We start from the raw sequence: 20,804 nt of genomic DNA on the forward strand, positions 1-20,804 counted from the left end.
GAAGTAACAACATCCGGGTCCCACGAGGTGTAAAGCGCCCCCAGGTGGTGGCCACGGGTCCCAACAAGTCCGACAGTTCATTCTCCTTTCCCGTGGTCCTCTCCTGCTCCATGGCAGTTGTGCCCTCGTGGCCCGGAAGCTATTCTCGCCACCTTCCGGTCCTTTCTCGCGTCCCGGCCAGGTAATAATCCTGGCCACCTGCGACAATACACACACACACACACCCCTTTGCAGAGTGTGTTCAGAACATTTATTTAAAAGAAATTGATGACCATCTCTCTGAACAAGTTTATTATAATGTGTTGGTTGGTTAATATAACAAGCATTATTATTGGGCAATAGAGAGTGAGTGGACAAATGAGCCTCTTTTATCTTCATGTGTAGTTAAAAACTTCTAGCAATTGTACTATTTCATGTACTGTATTTACTGCATATCTAAAAAGACAAACCTGTGAAATTTTATAGGTAATTATGTGGTGAAGGTGTTTTTCTCTACTTCTTATTTCTTCATCTTTAACCCTGATGTACTTTGTTTCCTGCATGATGTTCTTTGAAAATTGATTTATTTGACTATTTCTGAAAGGACATTGTCAGCTTTCTGGTTTATTATTCAGTGTCTCAGCTCTTAAGCTGTTTTTAGAAAGTAAAAGTGAGACCCTGAAGTGGTAGTACAATTCAGCATCTTGTTTCTCCCTGAAATATTTTTCACAGTTGTAATATACAGTTATGGTGCTAATATTTCTTATTTTTTTCAAACTTTGAATGCCTTTATACAGTAGACCTGTTAGTGTTTCATTTGCAGTTTTTAGTAGACCATCTTTTTATTATGACTTAGGTGCGGATATTCAGAGGTTTTTGCAGCAATCTAGAAAATTCCAAATGGCTCTTGTCCTTTTTATGGTCAAACAGTGTGTATGTAGGTCTTTACCCTCCAGTGCAATTATGAGGTGATATTTGTTGTGCCTGGCCATTTTATATTGTACCCTTTTTTGTGATTTTTAATCCTACCTGACCTTGAAATTCAAGACCAAATTGGGAAATCAGTGTTTCGTCAATTTATGCATTGTCTGGAAGTACTGTTAAAACTTTAGTCTCGTTTTCCTTTTACACATTAATTGTATAGCACAATTTCTTTGTCATGCTCACTTAAAACTGTTGTCTTTTTTGTTTTCTTTGCATGACAAATATGAAGTCATTTCAGTTTACAGGTGCATGTAAATGATGTCACACTCGCATGTACATGATGTCACACTCCTTTAATTTTTTGGTCAGGTTTATAATCAACCTTTAAGCACTGATTTCTCCTACCTATATTTAAGCCACTCAGGTAACAAAAGCTTTGTAACAAACATCATATTAAGATGACCATTCCGTTATTTTTCCATAGCAGTCTCATTGGATATGTTGTTTTTTTTGTTTTGTTTCTTTTAAATATATATATATGCTAGGGGGCTTCGCTCGCCAACCCCCTTGTTTGGTTTTCCGGATACACACTTTTAAGATTTTTTTTTCTTTGAATTGTTGCTATTTCATTAGTTTCACTTTTATTTCAGAACTTCTCTAAAAACAATATTTGTAATCTTGCGAGTCCCAATATGCTGAATCTTTCTAATGAGGTCAGGATAGGTTTCTGTGTTTGGAATTTCAGCACAGACAAAACGATCCACATCATCAGCAGTTAATAATTTTTTTTTTACAAAGTAAAAAAGTAAGTAGAGTTCTGCATTGGACTCCTGTCTGTAAAGTCGTGCTATTTTCCTCTCACAGTTCCAAAAGTACATGGGGTTACCAAGGTGATACCCCAGCTTTTGTCTAGGTTTTTATACAAGGGCCAGACAGAACATTTTTGACTCCTGGGGTAAATGTATCTTTTTAAATAAGCAGACAGATAAATATATATACATGAACGAAGTAACCAATAAAAGCATGTGCAGTAAACTCCGTTTTTGAAATTCTCAAGATCCTTTATTTGTCACATGCATAGTTATACAGGACAACACACACAGTGAAATGCATCCTGATCCGCTTATCAAAAACTGTGCAAAGTTAGAAGAATATCAGTTAGATTAACAAAAAGTCATAGATTGAAAGGTAACAGTATAGTAGAACATAATAAATAAGTACAATTATATGAATAAAGTAGAATTAAGTGTTAAGGTGCAATAGTGTAGTAATTATTGTGCAAAACCAAAGTTAGACTGGTGCATAGTTAAATGAGGCAGTTTGTTTGTTTGCGCTACTGTGATCTTTACTTTCTTTTTTTATATTTTCTAATTTTCCTACTTTCATATCCTTTAACTTTCTCCATGTGTATAGCGCTATTTATTTTTTTTTTTTTTTTTTTGAGCCTTTCTAATTTCACTGGTTTCATAGTCTCTAACCTGCTCTGCATGTGTTTAGCGTCAACATTTGTAAACGTCTTTATGAAGTTCTACTTTCTTTTACTCATTGTCTTTTAATTCTACGGCGGATTGGATGTGCTTTTTTTTTCAATTCCACTTGTTCCGGGCTGATAATTACTTTCCTTATTTTCTGAATTTGCACTTCGATTATTCTTTTTTGCTCTTTTTTCTGTCCAACGCATTTGAGTCTCTTTTCTCCGCGCTACTTTCTTCTTCGCTTAGATGTCGACATTTAATTTATAACGTACCTTATACGCATTATATGCGCTGAGAGCCCTGGATCTATGTGTGCTCAAATCCTTCACAAGACTGAATGTTTTGCTGGCTATTGTCCTATTTGATAGATTGTAAGTAGGGCGTGTCTTTGGTCTCGCAGGTAGATTGTAAGTAGGGCGTGTCTTTGGTCTTGCGGGTCTTTAAAATGTCTTACGAGAAGATCACATATCGTAGACTTGCTTTTTGCTTTCCAGGGTAGGATTTCTTTTTATAATATATATATATATATATATATATATATATATATATATATATATATATATATATATATATATATATATATATATATATATATATATATACACACATACATTCATATGTACATTCTCTAATACATTTAATCAAATTCTAGATTCCAGGAAGCTGGAGCCAGTTCCAGCAGCACTGGGTGAAAGGTACAAAATAGCCTTTGACAAAGAACTAGTGTGTTGTATGACGCACACTGACACTGGGGTCAAATTAGAATCACCAGTTAACCTAACCTCCACATTTTTGAGTTGTGGGTGAAAAACACATGCAGACATAAGAAGAATGTGCAAACTGCATACAGACATCAACCAGGTTCGGTATGCAAACCCAAGACAACTGTATTCATTAGACAGCAGTACTAACCACTGTACCACTGTGGTTCATTTGGTGAATAACATGTATTTGAAATTCACATTTCAGTTGCTTCACAAAGAAGGATATTAGAGGTTATCTGTGTTGGGGCAAATATTTTTTGTGTTTTTATTTTACTGCAGTACTTCAATAAACTTGTGATAAGTGTTGCACGTTATAGTCTTTTTAGCAGCACCAATTAAATTTAGTAATACAATTCAATAACAAAAATGAAAAAAAGGAGATTTTAAAAGTCTAATGACCAACATCAATAAACAAAAGAAACTGGATTAAACTCAGGGTTTAGCCAAGATCCCTTTCTTTTTCTTCAAGACCTACTTTGAATGAATGTGGTAAAATCTTTTTGTTCATCTTTTGCCAAGTTTCACTAGTGCAGTAAGTAAAGCTTGATTCCTGCTTTCCTTTCTATTTTAGACCCTACTTCCTGGTCCTGCAATCTCATCTGGTGAAACCCTCAAACCAGCAGGAACAGCTACAACTTCTGCAGATAAAGTCTATGCACATCAAATGGTGCGCACAGATTTTCGAATGCAGAAGCTTGATGCTTTTCTTCAGTCAAGTAACCAAGTTCATCAGAAGTCTCTAGAATTTGATGCAAATGAGAGCAGCTGTGCAACCCCAGTGAACTCTGATAGCCAAAGTATGTATGAGGAGCTAAATGACTCTGAGGTTCTGGCTCCAGCGAATGAGGATCTTGATGATTTCCTTCAAGATGGAGAGGCAGGAGAATCTACAAAATTGTTATCTGAAACAACACCACCTAGGTATGTGTGCTATAAGATTCTAGGAGCCTCACTAGCCACTGTTGTACTTTTCTGTTTCAAATACTGTTTAAGTGCATCATTTGTTTTGATTGCAATCATTTGTCTTTCCTTTTGCATATATTGTTGTGAAATTGTGCAAAAAGTTTTATTAGATTTATAAAAGGACACTAATCAATAATATAGCTGCAGAAACAAGCACCTTTCTCTAATTTGTCCAAACAAGGGACTGTGTCTACTGTTGAGTGCACCAAAAATGAGAAGCATAAAGTCATGCTCAACCAATATAAATTGTGAAAATACTCAGTTGTTCAGGGTGGACTTGGAAGGACTGAGTCACTACAATTGCAAAATTAAATATTTTTGCTGACAATCAACAACACAAAGCAGCATCACCTTTTTATTTCCTTCTATCATAAACAATCCTGCCTTGGCAATACTGGACATAAGGCAGGATCAAAACCCAATGGACAGTCACACTGGTCTAACTTAGAAATTCTAATTAATATGACTGTGTGAGGAAACTGATATAAATACAGCAGAAAGCGTCAGTTCTATAGTAAATACATTACACATTGTGAGATTTCAGCACTACTAGCTATGCCTTTTAAAATGACCTAGGCTGTCTGGATTATCATAGTACTGTCTTTGTTTCCTATTTATCACAGGTAATTGTGCTTTATAATATTTTCCAACACGCTTTATAATATTTTCCAACACATTTAATTCAGTTGTTCAATTCGAGGTTACTGGGGGAATATTGGGGTAACATTAGGCTATTCTAGCAGCCCCAGATGCAAGGCAGAAAACATCTCCAGACGAAGAAGTAGTCCATCACAGTGCCCACTCATGTATATACACACTCACACACTCAGATGGCTAGTTACTAATCAGTTGACATGATCAGAACATCTTTGGGTATGTAGGAGGAAAACAAAAATACTTTCAGAAAACCCTTAAAATCTGGGAAGAACATGAAAACTCTACACGGACAATGATCAGGCCATCTGCCTTATAGATAGTCCAGGATACCATAGGCTCATCCACTTGCATGTCTTTTAAGTTTACTCTTTAACAAGAATAGCTGGATTGTATTGAAGGCATCACAGAAATCAAAAAACATAATCCTCATAGTACTGCCAGCTTTGTTCAGGTTGAGAATAAGCCTTTTTGGGCAGAAATATAATTACATCCTCCACTTCAGTCTCTCAAAGGTCTTCATGATGTGAGATGTAATGCTGCAGAATTCTAACTGATTGAAGCAGTGCACACCTTAGTCTAAAGAGTGTGTTTTTAAAAAATAAAAGACGGTGGAAATTACGGACCTGAAGAACTAGTGACAATTAACAGCAACAGTCTATAGAGATCTTAAACCAGCATCCATTTGCATAGAATGTACTGATTCTCAATTTGTTGCATTTTTTTTACAGAACGTAAACTCATGCCTGGCATGTTATTTTTAGGATTGCTATAGACTGATGCCAAAAGAATCAAATGTCTTTTATAGTGCTGGGACAATTAAAATTGGTTTTGAGTTGCTTTACCACATATCTCAAGTGGGAGGTACTGCAGATCATAAAGTTTAGTTTGCCTACATATAGAGCTGGGCGATATGGACAAAAATATTATCACAATATATTTTTCCATATCGATCGATTTCGATAATTATCACGATAGTTTCATATTCCTGTTTCTGTTTTAAAGAGTATCTATCATAATAATCTGAATAAAAAAGTTAAAATTGAAAATATTAATAAGCAGATAAGATTTATTTTTGAGAAGTGACACCTAAATTATGTACATTTAACATTTCCTTTAAAACTTCTTGAATTTTAATGATTTTCAAGTTTTCAGAAAGTTTTCAGAATTTTACCACCCAGCACTACTGACATATCTCACTCAATTCATGGTTGCATGTTATAATTAAAGGATATGTGAGAGAAAAAGTGAACTGATTGAAATTTTAATGCTTTTTGATGTTGCTAGTGCAAACAAGCACGCATTTTGTTGCAGGAATGTAACATTAGAGCGTAAACTTCTGGAACAGCCTAGCAGCATTAAGAAATGCTTAGGAAGTTTCTAGATAAGATTGTAGTACTGATGTCAAACACCTCCTGTTCATTTTATTTTAGAAAACGACCCAGAACAGAATCTGATGTGGATATGAAAACTGATTTAACAGCTGCATCTGTGCCAAGGCGGCGCATCATCAAGTTGACCAGTGTGAAAGAACTAAGGAGTGCTATTTCTGAGCATGCACATACTGGTGAGCATTTTAAGTTATTGCTGCATTATATTAAAACATAATAAATACATTCATTTATTAATTAGGAATATACTTTAAAGTGTATACTATCAAGCAGATTTTTAAACTTTTGTCATGTAAACATATAAAGATGTGCCTTTCTATCCAACTTTTAGTTATATTTACATTATTCATTAGTTTATTGAGTGGGTATATATGTGTTTTAGAGTGCAGACCTTTATGTATAAATGGTGCATGCGCACAAAATGTTGTATATGCCCATTTCCACACTGAAATCGAGATGTATCAAAACTAAACTTGGCGTGCAGCTTCACACATTTTCATAGAATCCTCAGACCACACTTACATACATTTCTGTTTTGTAAACAGGCGGCACCCAGCATCAAAGTGTTAAAAGCATTAGTACCATGTGTCACTTGGGCAACAGTATAGATGAGTCTCTCATAAGTGTTAGACCTGAGGATTACTCGGGCTGTAAAAGTCCTAACAGCATTAGTAACAAGCATTACTTGGGCAACAGTATAGGTGTGTCTTACGTAAGCATCAGGACCAAGCATTAGCCAAGCAACTGTGCCTCATAATGGCGTCTCACAAGAAACATTTTTCAGCTGCCCAGGTTACACGTTGTTGGCAGTGGTATAAGCAGTGATGTTGAGGAGCCTATCATAAGCAGTGATAACAAAGTGAATTTGTCTTCAGTCAGTGAAATTGAAACGGACAGTGAAACCAAAAGTAATTCTGATGAATCTGAAAGTGACGCTCACATTTGTGTTTCTGTTAACCTTACTTCAAATAAACCAGCACCATCTATTTCTGGTTTTGTTGAGCAGCCAGGTATTAAAGTGAAAGTTGACAGCTAAAATCCACTTACTTACTTGAAGTAATTTCTAGATGATGTGATCAAAAGAATTGTTGCTGAGACAAACCGTTCATAATGATGAACAGTGTTGGGTAAATGCACTAAGGAGTTTTCACATTCAAAGATATACAACAAAAAAGACATATTTTGACAGTATATACAGTAGTGGCATCAATATTATTGTTGTTATTCATTTCGTAATGACATAAATGTTATTGTTATTATTCATTTGGTATTATTTTTGTTATACTTTTTACACCTCTGAATATGTACTTTTAGTGTTTTGCACATTTGACAATAGAAAGATGAGATTTAATAAAAATGTCATATTTCAAGCCAAGAAATACACTTATTATTTGTTTTTTTTTTTATATAAAAAAAAACTAGGGGGCTTTGTCCCCTGCTCGCTTCGCTCGCCAACCCCTGTGTTTGGTTAATCGGATATACAATTTTAAGTTTTTTTTTTCTTTGGAATTGTTTCAATTTCATTATTTGCACTTTTACTTTAAAGCTTCATTAAAAACAATATTTTTGGGAGTAACATTGCAACGTATAACTGCCCATGAGTGAATATTGTTTCTGTAATAAATAATCCTAGTTTTTCTAATGTTTGTCCCTGTGATTTATTGATTGTCATAGCAAAAGCTATTCTCATGGTAAACTGTAAACATTTTAATACGAATGGCATATCACAATCTCCTTTGGTGTGTAATGTTATTCGCGGAATATATACATTACCTTTCTTTTTGCTTATTAAAATTTGCATCGCTTCTCCGTGATCATCAATATACACCCAACTGAATTGTGTATTCTTTGAAATTCAACTTGTCGTTGCTTAAACTGTTCCGGGACCACAGATTCTCATAGCGTATGGTCCATTATTGTGTAAATCCACATTTTATGCATTGAATGATGTGAATGTGAAAATACTTTTTTGTCTTCTCTTTGCCTTTTATTTCTGACCTCAATTTGTCCTGCTATTTTTTTCAATTACACCTGGTTCTGATGATTAATCTTTTGTTTGTGGTAATGTGATCTTTTTTAACTTTTCTTTGATACTGTAGCGACTGACATGATAAAGTGTCACAAAAGTTTTACTTGAACAATCGCCGACTTCTTAACCCCACACACAACTTTCTAGCACCCTCTCCAACGCCCCCCCTTACAGCATCAATTAATACCCCGCTATCAGTCTTCCGTGCTATACTCCGCCCTCCCTCAATCAGACCTAACAGTCACTTAAAACCAAAAAGCCCTCAACCTGGCTGGGACGCTACAATACTTTCGAATATTACTGCTTTCATATTCTGTACCTTTCTCTGCATGTGTATCGCGGCATCGTTTGTTTGAGCCTTTCGATTTCCACTGCTTTCATAATCTCTTATCTGCCTTTATTTCTCTCCAACGCCTTTGGGTCTCTATTCTCCATATTGTCCTTATACGCTTTATATGTGCTGAAAGCACATGATCTGTGTGTACTACAGGCTTTTACACAACTGAGTTTTTTTTGATGGGTGTGCTCATATATGATATCTTTTGTAAGTAGGGTGTGTCTTGCAAGAATCTCATGTTCCACTTCCCCGCGAGACATCCCTGGGACAATCTCTTGGAACCAAATCTCATGTTTACGGTACCCACAAGACGCACCGTGGCATGTCTCTTTTGTCTCGCGGGTCTTTCAAATGTCTTCCAAGAACTTCTGAGAAGATCATGTATCGTAGCCTTGCTTTTGCTTTACAGGATTTTTTTTTTATAATAGAGAGATGTAACACTCAGGAGATTAACCCTGAAATAACTGTTCTTTTGATTTTGATCATATATGCAGATCATGTATGCTGCAAATACTGTATGTCATAACAGTGTCCTCCTCTTATTGTCTATCCTAAAAGTAGTCAGCCCACTTACCATAAATAACACCTTGTATGTGGTCTTCAGTCCACCAAGGCACCTCTAAACCCCATGTGTACACATTTTTCAGACTCTCTAACCTGAATCACTCTGTCATATTTTATATGTGATTTGTACCTCTTATAGTATCCATGACAGAGCAGTCACAGACAAGTATGGCTATAGTCTTAAGTGTGCGGTATCAAAAAATACAGATCTGATACAGTGCAATAATACTTTAAATAAGAACAATTAAATGTTTAAGAATATTCTTCAAAATGATTCACAGCAACTATAGCAAACAGTGTCATCCAGCAGCACTAAGCATAATGATCATTTTCTTCTTCTCTTATATGGTCTGATCTTGGCTGGTAATTTTCTGTCTTTGGCAGTGCTCACTCTCTTTTGCAGCATCTAATCTTTGCACTTAGTTCTCCATGTTAACCTTTTTTAAAATGTTTCCATTATGGTAAAACGTACAATGCGTCAATTGGTAATGGTTACAAAAAATTTACATTAGTGTTTCCAGTTATGTATTATTTGGTCATTTTGTTGTCAGAGGGTGATACACAGAGCTGACGTTCATCAAGTAAACAAGCTGTATTCCTCTGTTACCATGCTGCTTATTGTGACTTTTTTGGCTGTCATCAGTTTTGGCTTCTAGTGGCACAAACAAGATCAGAGTTCATTGTCTTGACCTTATCACATCACCACAACCATGCCAGAGCCATTTTAAATATTAATAATAAAGTCAAAGCTTTAAAAAGCTTTATATTTTAGAATTAAATTTTTCATGTTGATTCTAAACTTAACTGGAAACCAAGGTAGAGACTTAAGAACAGGAGTTACTTGTTATCATTGACATTCTTAGTCTTGGTTATCCTTGTGGCAGCATGTTGCCTTACCTGAGAGCTACAAAAAGTAATAATTGAACATCCTGTAAATAAAATATTAAATTAGTAGTACTAGGGTGTTGTACTGTGTTAGCCATTATGAATGTAGTGAAAAGTCAAGCAAAATGACACCTTGTATTGGCTAACTAAAAAGATTACAATATGCAAGCTTTCGAGGCAACTCAGGCCCCTTCTTCAGGCAAGATGATTGATTGATCTTGCCTGAAGAAGCGGCCTGAGTTGCCTCGAAAGCTTGCATATTGTTTTTTTTTTAGTCAGCCAATAAAAGGTGTCATTTTGCTTGACTTTTCACTACAATATTAAATTAGTAAATTCTGCTCAAGGTAAATAATGGGAATTATACAACATCAACAATTTATTTTTTGTGTAGCTCAAAATAACACAAGGAATGTGTCAGTCGGAGGCCCTGTTTTTTGACAGTGCCCTAGCCTTGATCCTCTAAAAAGGCAAGAAGAAAAAAAAGAAAACTTGGAGGTAAAATAAAGTTAACCTTCAACCTGGATATAAATGCAAAGACTGAAGGGGCACTTTATAGTATTAGGCAGACCGTTCCACAGCTTTAGGATCCTGTAATTTAAAGCTTGACCTTCCACTGTTATTATGTTAATCCCTGGAATCATAAGCAGGCCAGCATCTTGAGATATTAATGTGCTGTTTGGTTTTTAAGTAATAATAAGTTCAAATAAGTAAGCAGGCCCTTGCTCATTTAAGGCTTTATATGCTAATAGGAGGATTTTGACATCTGCCCTAAAGTTAACTAGGAGCCAATGTAAGGACCTAAGAACTGGAGTTATGTGTTCGTTAGGCCTGGGTAAAAATCTAGATTTTCTGATTAATCATTATTGTTTGTTTAAATGATTCAGTATCGATTCTTAAAGTCTCAAGATCAATCTAGTGGATCCCTGTCCTCCAATTAGCTGTGAACCATCCAATCTCACTGAGATTGCACAGGTGGTGAACCAGCTGAGGAGGGGAAAGGCTGCAAGGATCTGTGGTGTCCAGGGTGAACTTCTCCAGGCTGGTGGTAAGGCTGTCCTCCTGGCATTGCAAGCAATCTTTGCTTCCATTTGGGAGACAGGCATCATCCCAACTGACTGGAAAAAGGGACTTGTCGTCCCTATCTGGAAAAGGAAGGGTGATCGCCTGGATTGCTGCAACTACAGGGGGATAACACTGCTCTCGGTGCCAGGTAAGGTCCTTGCTAGGGTCGTCCTCAATAGGATCCGTGATCACTTGCTCACCTACCAGTGACTGGAACAGTCTGATTTTACGCCTAAGAGGTCTATCATCAACCGCATCCTGGCACTGAGGGTTCTCATAGAGTGCAAGCGCGAATATCAGCAGAGTTTCTTTGCAGCCTTTGTCGATTTTCGCAAAGCGTTCAACTCAGTTGATCGAGCTGCCCTGTGGGACATCCTGAGGGTTCACGGGATCCCCTCGAGGATGCTGGATATCATGGCTAGCCTGTACACTGGTACTGTGAGTTCTGTACAGAGTGGAGGCAGGACCTCTGCATTTTTCCCAGTTGATTCTGGGGTTCGTCAGGGGTGTGTTCTTGCTCCTACTCTGTTCAATGCTTGTATGGACTGGGTGTTGGGCAAGGTCGTGGGGTCCAGCGGCTGTGGGGCATCTATCTGTTGATGAAGAAGAATTCACGGATCTTGACTTTGCTGACGATGCTGTGATCTTTGCAGAGTCAATGGAGGCTCTAATCGGGGCGCTCGAGAGACTGAGTGAGGAGTCTGAGTGTCTGGGCTTGCGAGTGTCCTGGATAAAAACCAAGATCCAGGCCTTTAATGACCTCTTGGGCACAGCCATCAGCAGTGTGTCTGTTTTCCGAAGAAAGAGTTGACCTTGTTGAGAGGTTTACTTACCTTGGCAGTAACATTCATGTCTCTGGTGACTGTTCCTGTGAAGTCAGTAAACGGATTGGGAGAGCATGGGGGTCATGACGTCACTGGAAAGGGATGTGTGGCACTCCCGATATCTATGCAAAAGGACGAGGGTCCAAGTCTTTAGAGTCCTGGTGCTTCCTGTCTTACTATTTGGTTGTGAGACATGGACGCTATCCAATGACCTGAGACGAAGACTGGACTCCTTTGGTACTGTGTCTCTCCAAAAAATCCTTGGGTACCGTTGGTTTGACTTTGTGTCGAATGAGTAGTTGCTCATGGAGTCCCAAATGAGGCACATTACCTGCATTGTGAGGGAGCGCCAGTTACGGCACTATGGCCATGTGGCGTATTTCCGCGAGGGTGATCCGGCTTGTAAGATCCTCATTGTTGGGGACCCAAGTGGCTGGACCAGGCCAAGGGGTTGCCCACGTAACACCTGGCTGCGGCAAATAGAGGGTTATTTCCGGAGGGTAGGACTGGACCGCGTGTCTGCCTGGGGGGTTGCCAACTGGGATCCCGAGCTGTTTCGACATATAGTGGGTGTGGCACCGCACTGTACCAGTGCATGCTTCCCAACTTGACTTGACCTGTCCTACTGTATTACTATATGTAGATTCACACAATGTGGTTTGTCCTCCTTATGTGTAATCAGCATCAAAATAAGCAAAAATCTAAATATAGTACTTCACACAAACTGACATGTCCTTCTTAACTGAAATCAGCATTTTCAACACTTCAAATCAGATTTGTGGACTTAACTACAGATTCAGACAGTATGTCAATAAACCACAGCTGGATAAAATCAAAGCCATGTGTAAGCTGTGCAACTCATAAGTATTGTGGTAACACAATAAATTTGAGAAATCGCTTATCTGGATATCATCCATAAACGTTGACTCAGTCAACATTCAAACAGGTAGAGCCTAAACAATCTAATGTACACTGGAGACAGCGTTTAACTCTAAGCTTAATTCATCTTATGCCCAAAAATAACAATCTGTAGCAGCTTTTCTCTGTAAAGATATGAGTCCCTACACTGTTGTTGACAATGAGGACTTTCAACAAGTGATACAGGTTTTGGAACCACTGTAAGTGAGTGAAGTCATTGTACCTCGGCTTTATGAAGATCTTATGCAAAGTATTGCCACATCTCTCAGGTCAGCAGAAAGAATAGCCCCAACTTGTGACAGCAAGTCATTACAATAAAAACAACAGGGGGCCTGTGGCAGATGTGTTGCAGGCAAGCATTCTGCATGCCAGTCACTCCGGGAGCAATCTCGCTGCCTGTACTAGTATGCAGAGCTGCTGAGATGTTGGCTTTTATTCCAAAAGGCTTTGTAGCATCTCCAATGCGCCATTTCTTTGCGTGACCACATCAGGCACAAGTTTGTGTGTTGGCCAGTGTAACAGACATTGCTTCTCTGTTAGCATGTGACTATAGTACCTGTAGTGTTACGGGGGAAACTATTTGTAGTGCGCCTCACCCAGCTTAGTAAGTGGGCAATTGTTGGAATTTTCAGAGGAGCCTATGATACCAAAGTGAATGTGTGCACAGCGCAACTAGTGTGAAGTATCTCCGTAAGCTGTACCACATACATTATATTAGCGGAGTTGTCAGTCACAGTGGCTATTTGTCTTTTTATGTTCCATTCATCCAGTGCTGCTGTCAACAAGCCTTGGTACTAGAAACGCTGCCTTTTTTTGTCTGAGGAGGAAGTGTAAGGACACATTTTCGAGACTAATTAACGCAACAGTTACAGAGACATTGTTAAAGGGTGAAGACAAAAGGTTAAGATGAGCTCTTCTGCACAGCACTCTACACGCTATCACAGCAGGAAGGCACCCCTCAACAGCACATCTGGTGTATTGACGAGCAACAACTTCCTGCTATGTATGTAACAGTACAAGCAGGCTTGCTATTGAGAATGAATGGGGGCAGCGAAGGGCAGTTCACCACCCGCCCACCACACAGTCACCTCCACTTGCATACAGTATGCTGCCTGCAGCGTCAGCGCACCGAGAGTAAACAGGCAGCCACCCGAGGCACACTACAATGCTGCACTCCGCCACCCCATTCACCCTCAATGGCCTCCATTCATCCACAACTGGGTTACTGCTTGCAGCATCACCAGCTGCTCACCAAGAACGAGCAGGGCAGCCGTTCGAGGGACACTGCAAGTCTGTGTGGTGGGCAGGCAGTGAAACGCCCCCCTTTGCCCCATTCAGCCTCTGTCCAGTCAAGATGTCCGTAACTTTGGGACTACCTGTATTTTATAAAGTAGATGCCACTGCATTGTATTAAAAACAAGGAGCCCCGAATAATATATGTGGACTCTGATCTGATGATGGATATGTTTGCTAAGTGATGGTGAATTTTGAATGAGTGCATTGCTGTAAAAAAAATGTGTTTTTAGTTTTTAAAAACAGCATTTGTATTTTGTTCCACATCTTGAAAATGCTGATGTTAACTGTTCATTACTAATCAAGTATTGATTCTTAAATGTCATTCCATGCTTATGCATATGTTTTGAAGGCACTATGTAAACACACATCAAATTAAGTGTTACTAAAATTTGTCACATTGTATTAATGTTCTCAATGCATGGTTAAGTAATTCCTAAAAAAAGGAACACTTCAAATATATCAGTGCATGCTAATTAAATTAAGACAGAATCAATATCGAATCAGGACTTTGTAAATTGGAACAAATCGGGACATCACTGCCAATATCCAGCCCTATTGTTCATACTTTCTTGTTCTTGTGATAATGTTTGCAGCAGCATTTTGAATTAACTGAAAGCTGTACGAAGAATGATTTGAACATCCAGTGAACACCACATTGCAGTGGTCTATCCAACTAAAAACACGGAGATATTAATTAATGTATGTATCTTGCATATTTACAAAATGACTCAATTTTCCAACATAAGATGGAAAAAAACACATTTTGTGGATAGTTTTTAGTATATTTTTAGTATCCTTCTTTTTAGGTTTTTTGGAACATATATGTCACATTACAACAAGTAAAATACAATTAAGAATCCATCCATCCATCCATTTTCCAACCCGCTGAATCCGAACACAGGGTCACGGGGGTCTGCTGGAGCCAATCCCAGCCAACACAGGGCACAAGGCAGGAACCAATCCTGGGCAGGGTGCCAACCCACCACAGACAATTAAGAATGAATTCAGTAAAACATTCCAATCATTAATTTTTAAAATAAACTTGTATCAAATCATAGTGAAGACTCAACAATCTTCCCATTTCCAGTTCAGAAGACATCTTATGAGGTACTACTTTATGTATATTGAAACATCAAGTGTTTCAGGTTGTCATATTACCAGCAACTTTAGTTTAGAACACCATTAATGAATTCTTGCCAAACATTCCTCATAAAGAAGATTAGGTTTTATTTTTGCCAAGAGGTTAGACTGCATTAGACATCACTTTCTCATGTAAGATGGGTTGTGATTCGTCTAGATGGATTGTGATTCATCTAGTTGAGTAACTGAGTAATGCAGCACATAGTCACTGTTGTATAGGAGACACTATAATGTATTTTAATTGCAAAATCCAGTTCCATTTGGTGTTGGTCTAAATAATGCCCATTAAAGAATTTACAGTAATTATAAAATAAACTTGTTTTTCCCAAGTAGTCTGAACGTGGCGAATGTTCCCAATATACAATTGAAGTCAGAAATTTACATTCACTTAGGGTGAATTCTTTAAAACTCACTTTATATCCCATCCACAGATTTCATACTAACAAACTATAAATCAGGCATATCGCTTAAGACATCTACTTTGTGCAGGGCAAATGTGATTTTTTCCAGTAATGTTCACAAACAGATTGTTTAACTTTTTATGGACTATATCACAATTTCAGTGGATCACAAATTTGCATACACTTCGTTAACTGTGCCTTTAAACAACTTCGAAAATTTCAGAAGACAATGTCAAGCCTTTAGGCAATTAGACAATTACCTTCTGAAAACCAATTAGCCTAAATGGAGTCAACATGTGGTTGTATGTTAAGGCCTACCATCAAACTCACTGCCTCTTTTCTTGACATAATGGGAAAATCAAAAGAAACCAGCATGGACCTCAGAAAAAATATTGTGGACCTACACAAATCTGGTTCCTCCTTGGGAACAATTTCCTAGTTCCTGAAGGTTCCATGTTCATCTGTACAAACAATAATACGCAAGTATAAATGCCATGGAACCACACAGCCGTCATACCGATAAGGAAGGAGACACTTTCTGTCCTATAGAGAATATCGTACTTTGACACAAATAGTGCAAATCAGCCCCAGAAAAAAAGCAAAGTACTTTGTGAAGATGCTGGAGGAAACAGATAGACAGGTATCCATGTCCACAGTAAAACTGCAAACTGCAGTTTGCAATGGTACATGGGGACAAAGATCTTACTTTCTGGAGAAATGTCCTGTGGTCTGATCAATCCTAGATCGAACTGTTTGGCCATTATATTCGGAGGAAAAAGTGTGACCCTTGTAAGCCAAAGAACACCATCCCAACTGTCAAGCTTAGAGGTGGGAGCATCATGTTGGGGGTGGGGGTATTTTGCTGTAGGAGGGACAGGTGCACTTTATAAAATATATAGCATCATGAGGAAGGAAAATTATGTACACATACTGCAGCAATATCTCAACAGCTCAGTAAGGAACTTGAAGCTCAGTTGCAAATGGGTCTTGGAATGACAATGACCCCTCCAAACTTGTGGCAAAATGGCTTAAGGACAACAAGGTCAAAGTATTGGAGTGGCCATCACAAAGCCCTGACCTCAGTCCGATTGAAAATTTGTGGGCATATCTGAAAAGGCATGTGTAAGCAAGGAGGCTTGTGAACCTGTCCCAGTTACACCAGTTCTGTCTGGAGGAATGGGCCAAAAGTTCTGCAACTTATTGTAAGAAACTTGTGGTGGACTACCCAAACATTTGACTCAAGTTAAACAATTTAAAGGCAGTGCTACCAAATATTAACAAAGTGTATGTAAACTTGTGAACCACTGGAATTGTGATATAGTCGATACAAAGTGAACTACTCTGTCTGAACATTGTTAAGAAAAAATTACTTTTGCCCTGCCCAAAGTAGATGTCTTAAATGACATGCCAAATTTATAGTTTGTTAGTATAAAATCTGTGAAGGGGTTATTAGGAGAGTTTTAAAGAATTCACCCTAAGTGTATGTAAACTTCTGACTTCAGCTATACATAATCTAGTAATGCTGGTACTTGATGGCATTGTTGGCAGTTTGAAACCATTTCCCTGACAGATTTTAGAGAATTTAAGTTGAGATAATTGTACATAGTATACAATTTCAAGGTAAATTGCACCATGGTTTGCGTAAGTTAAACAAGAATGTATTTTTAAATGGCAAGAATTTTATACCTTATTTGAGATTGTAATTAAGAGGTTCCTTTCCAATCAATGCCTTAAATCGTAAGAGGTATACAGTAATCCCTCCTCCATCGCGGGGGTTGCGTTCCAGAGCCACCCGCGAAATAGGAAAATCCGCGAAGTAGAAACCATATGTTTATATGGTTATTTTTAGAATGTCATGCTTGGGTCACAGATTTGCGCAGAAACACAGGAGGTTGTAGAGAGACAGGAACGTTATTCAAACACTGCAAACAAACATTTGTCTCTTTTTCAAAAGTTTAAACTGTGCTCCATGACAAGACAGAGATGACAGTTCTGTCTCACAATTAAAAGAATGCAAACATATCTTCCTTTTCAAAGGAGTGCAAAGCAAGCAGTCAAAAAAAAAAATCAATACGGCTTTTTGGCTTTTAAGTATGCGAAGCACCGCCGGTACAAAGCTGTTGAAGGCGGCAGCTCACACCCCCTCTGTCAGGAGCAGGAAGAGAGAGAGAGAGATAGCGAGAGACAGATAAAAAAAATCAATACGTGCCCTTTGAGCTTTTAAGTATGCGAAGCTCCGTGCAGCCTGTCCTTCAGGAAGCAGCTGCACACAGCCCCCCTGCTCACACCCCCCTACGTCAGCGCAAGAGAGAGAGAGAGAGAGAGAGAAAGTAAGCTGGATAGCTTCTCAGCCATCTGCCAATAGCGTCCCTTGTATGAAATCAACTGGGCAAACCAACTGAGGAAGCATGTACCAGAAATTAAAAGACCTATTGTCCGCAGAAACCCGCGAAGCAGCGAAAAATCCGCGATATATATTTAAATATGCTTACATATAAAATCCGCGATGGAGTGAAGCCGCGAAAGGCGAAGCGCGATATAGCGAGGGATCACTGTACTCCTTTACATATGTTGACAGAGTCTGGAAATTTTGCCTGTCTGACACTTCATTGTTGCTGGCTGGCAGGCATAGTTTCCCGTACAGATATTGAACTTGTTTTATACAAGTGCATTCTCAAGACTTGAATTCATATGTAGCCTTCAAATTGCTTCAGGGATGGCTGACCTTGTGCTCTGACCTCCAAAGGTCATGCAAAAAGACAATTTTCCCTTGGGGATTAATAAAGGTTATTAAGATAAAAAATGTAAATTATAATAAACATATTCACACACAAATATAAACCTGTCACCATTTTATGGATGTGGTATTCGGTGCCACTACTCAACTGTTAGGGTGAACTCCTGCGTATGGAAAAGAGCATTGGAATTATCAAATGGAAAGATTCCCTCATCAGACTGGACGACCAAGCACAGACTCCACTATAAAATGCCCAGAAGAAAGGATAGGCAGCTACTAGAAAGAGTTCTCCAAGATTGTAACTGTGCCTGACTTTGTTTTTGACTTTCTTTTTTATAGTTTTAATACAATTTTTAATTTCCTTCTTTGTCTATTGGCCATAGTTCATCAGTTAATTAATGGACAGATATTGTTGGTTTCAATTTGTGTTTCAGATTCTACCTTTTTTTTCTATGTTTTAACAAATCTGTATTTTTATGTGAACTCTGTATTTAGTAATTAGTATAATATAAACTTGTGTTTAGCTTAGAATTGTTCACAGCACCCTGTAGCTACACTTAGTGAAGAGCATTATACAAAAATAAGTTGCATTGTATTTTGCAATAAGTGATAGCAGACAAGGTGTCCTGGTTAAAAGTGGAGGCAGATCTCTATAACATACACAGATCATCAGTACTACAGTAGTTCAGCCAGTATGATGCACACAAAAAGAGCATTTGTGCAAAACGAACATTTGCAACAAAGTAAAAGCAGACCCTTAATTACAAGCAGGTATTACGCAGGTAAAAACTGCTGTTCCCCTGTCCCTCAAGAGCAAGAGAAAATCTTAATCATGGTTCTAAATTTAATTACATAGCTTACATTGTTGATTACCACACATTTACAGCAGTGTTAGTCCAGCTTTTTGTCAGCTGTACTGCATTTCAAATAGGAATACTGAGTGACTTCTGACTGTTTTTGTTCAGAAGAGCTTGAAAATGACCTTAAGATCAAACATAAAGTAGCACAGAAATTTTCGATTGGTTGTCCTACATCTATTATTTAGTTGTTGGTTTTATTGTATAGCAAATTTACAGACCATACACAGTTATATGTTAAAAAACATTTGGATATAGTGAATTGCTGAGCATCATACAGGAAGTAAGTCCTGGAGGTTTTACTGACAACCTAATGGATTATAGAGCAATCCATCACATCTCTAACCTATAACTGTTGTTTGTAAATGTTTTTGTTGATTAACACAGTGATCACTTTTAAAATTTCAGCATCATGCATTTCATGATGATGATACTGCTTGACAATTAAAAAAAAAGTAACAGTTAATCATCACAGTCTAACACCAATTGGGTCAGATAAGCTTTAGGAAGCATAAGCAATTGTGTAAAATTGACAACAAGTACACTGGAAAGGCAACAGCAAGACAACCACCATAAAGGGAATGGTTTTGCAGGTGGTGGCCATAGACAATTGCTCTCTAATTATCTTTCCTCACTGATTCTTCAAGTTTTGGATTTTGCTAGTTCTTGTCACTGCTGGTACCATGAGGCAGTCCTTGGAACTAGTTCAGTTTGTACAGGTAGTCCAGCTCCTGCAGGATGGGACATCCATGCATGCCATCCAAAAAGTACCTCCAGGTGGCTACTGGTAAGCATGTTTCTGACCAAACTGTCAAAAACAGACACTATGAGGGTGGCAGAGGGCCTGATGTCTTGTAATGGGACCTGTGCTCACAGCCCATCATCCTATGCAGCTTGATTGGATTTTGCCACAGAATACAACAGATGGTAGCTCCTCCGTTGGAGACCTCAATGTGCTAGGCAGCACTATCCTGACTGCTGTTAGGTACTAGGATGAAATCCTCAGAGCCATTGTCAGACTTTATGCTGGTGCAGTGGGCCCTGGGTTCCTGCTGGTGCAGGACAATGCCCAGCCTCATGTGGCTAGTGTGTGTAGGCAGTTCCAGGATTTCGAAAGCATTAATGACAGCATGTTCCCTAAAACCAGAATCCAATCGAGAACCTCTGGGACACTGATGCATCCAACACTGCCAGGTAACATCACAGACTTTCCAGGAACTCACTGATGCCCTGATCCAGGTCTGGGAGGAGATCCCCCAGGACACCATCTGCCATATCATCAGGAGTATGCCCAGGCATTGTTGGGAGTGCTTACAGGCACGTGGAAGCCATACACACTACTGAGTCATATTTTGAGTTGCCGTGATGAAAATCATGCAAGTTGGATCAGCCTGTGATTTCAATTTTTGGCTTTGATTTTTGGAGTGATGTTGAATCCTCCCTTCAGTGGGTTGGTAATTTTGGTTTCCATTGATCATTGTTAACATTTTGTTCTCAACGAGGTACGCAGTATTACTCAGTACAGATTTTACACTTGAATATTTTGTTCATCAAGATCCAATGTGTGATTTAAGTGTTCCCTTAATTTTTTGAGCAGTATATCT

General features: G+C 38.4%; 1 protein-coding gene across 2 annotated transcripts in view; it reads left to right on the plus strand.

Moving 5' to 3' along the window:
* Positions 1 to 20,804, plus strand: part of mlh1 (mutL homolog 1, colon cancer, nonpolyposis type 2 (E. coli)) — an 84,836-nt gene that overhangs the window by 61,708 nt on the left and 2,324 nt on the right. For both annotated transcript variants that reach the window (XM_051936087.1, XM_051936088.1), the window contains 2 exons: positions 3,714 to 4,063; positions 6,193 to 6,326. In XM_051936087.1, the coding sequence (XP_051792047.1) occupies positions 3,714 to 4,063; positions 6,193 to 6,326 (484 nt within the window). The remainder of the gene's footprint in view (positions 1 to 3,713; positions 4,064 to 6,192; positions 6,327 to 20,804) is intronic.

The sequence above is a fragment of the Erpetoichthys calabaricus genome, chromosome 13, assembly GCF_900747795.2.
Source record: "Erpetoichthys calabaricus chromosome 13, fErpCal1.3, whole genome shotgun sequence".
NCBI classification, from domain to species: Eukaryota; Metazoa; Chordata; class Cladistia; order Polypteriformes; family Polypteridae; genus Erpetoichthys; species Erpetoichthys calabaricus.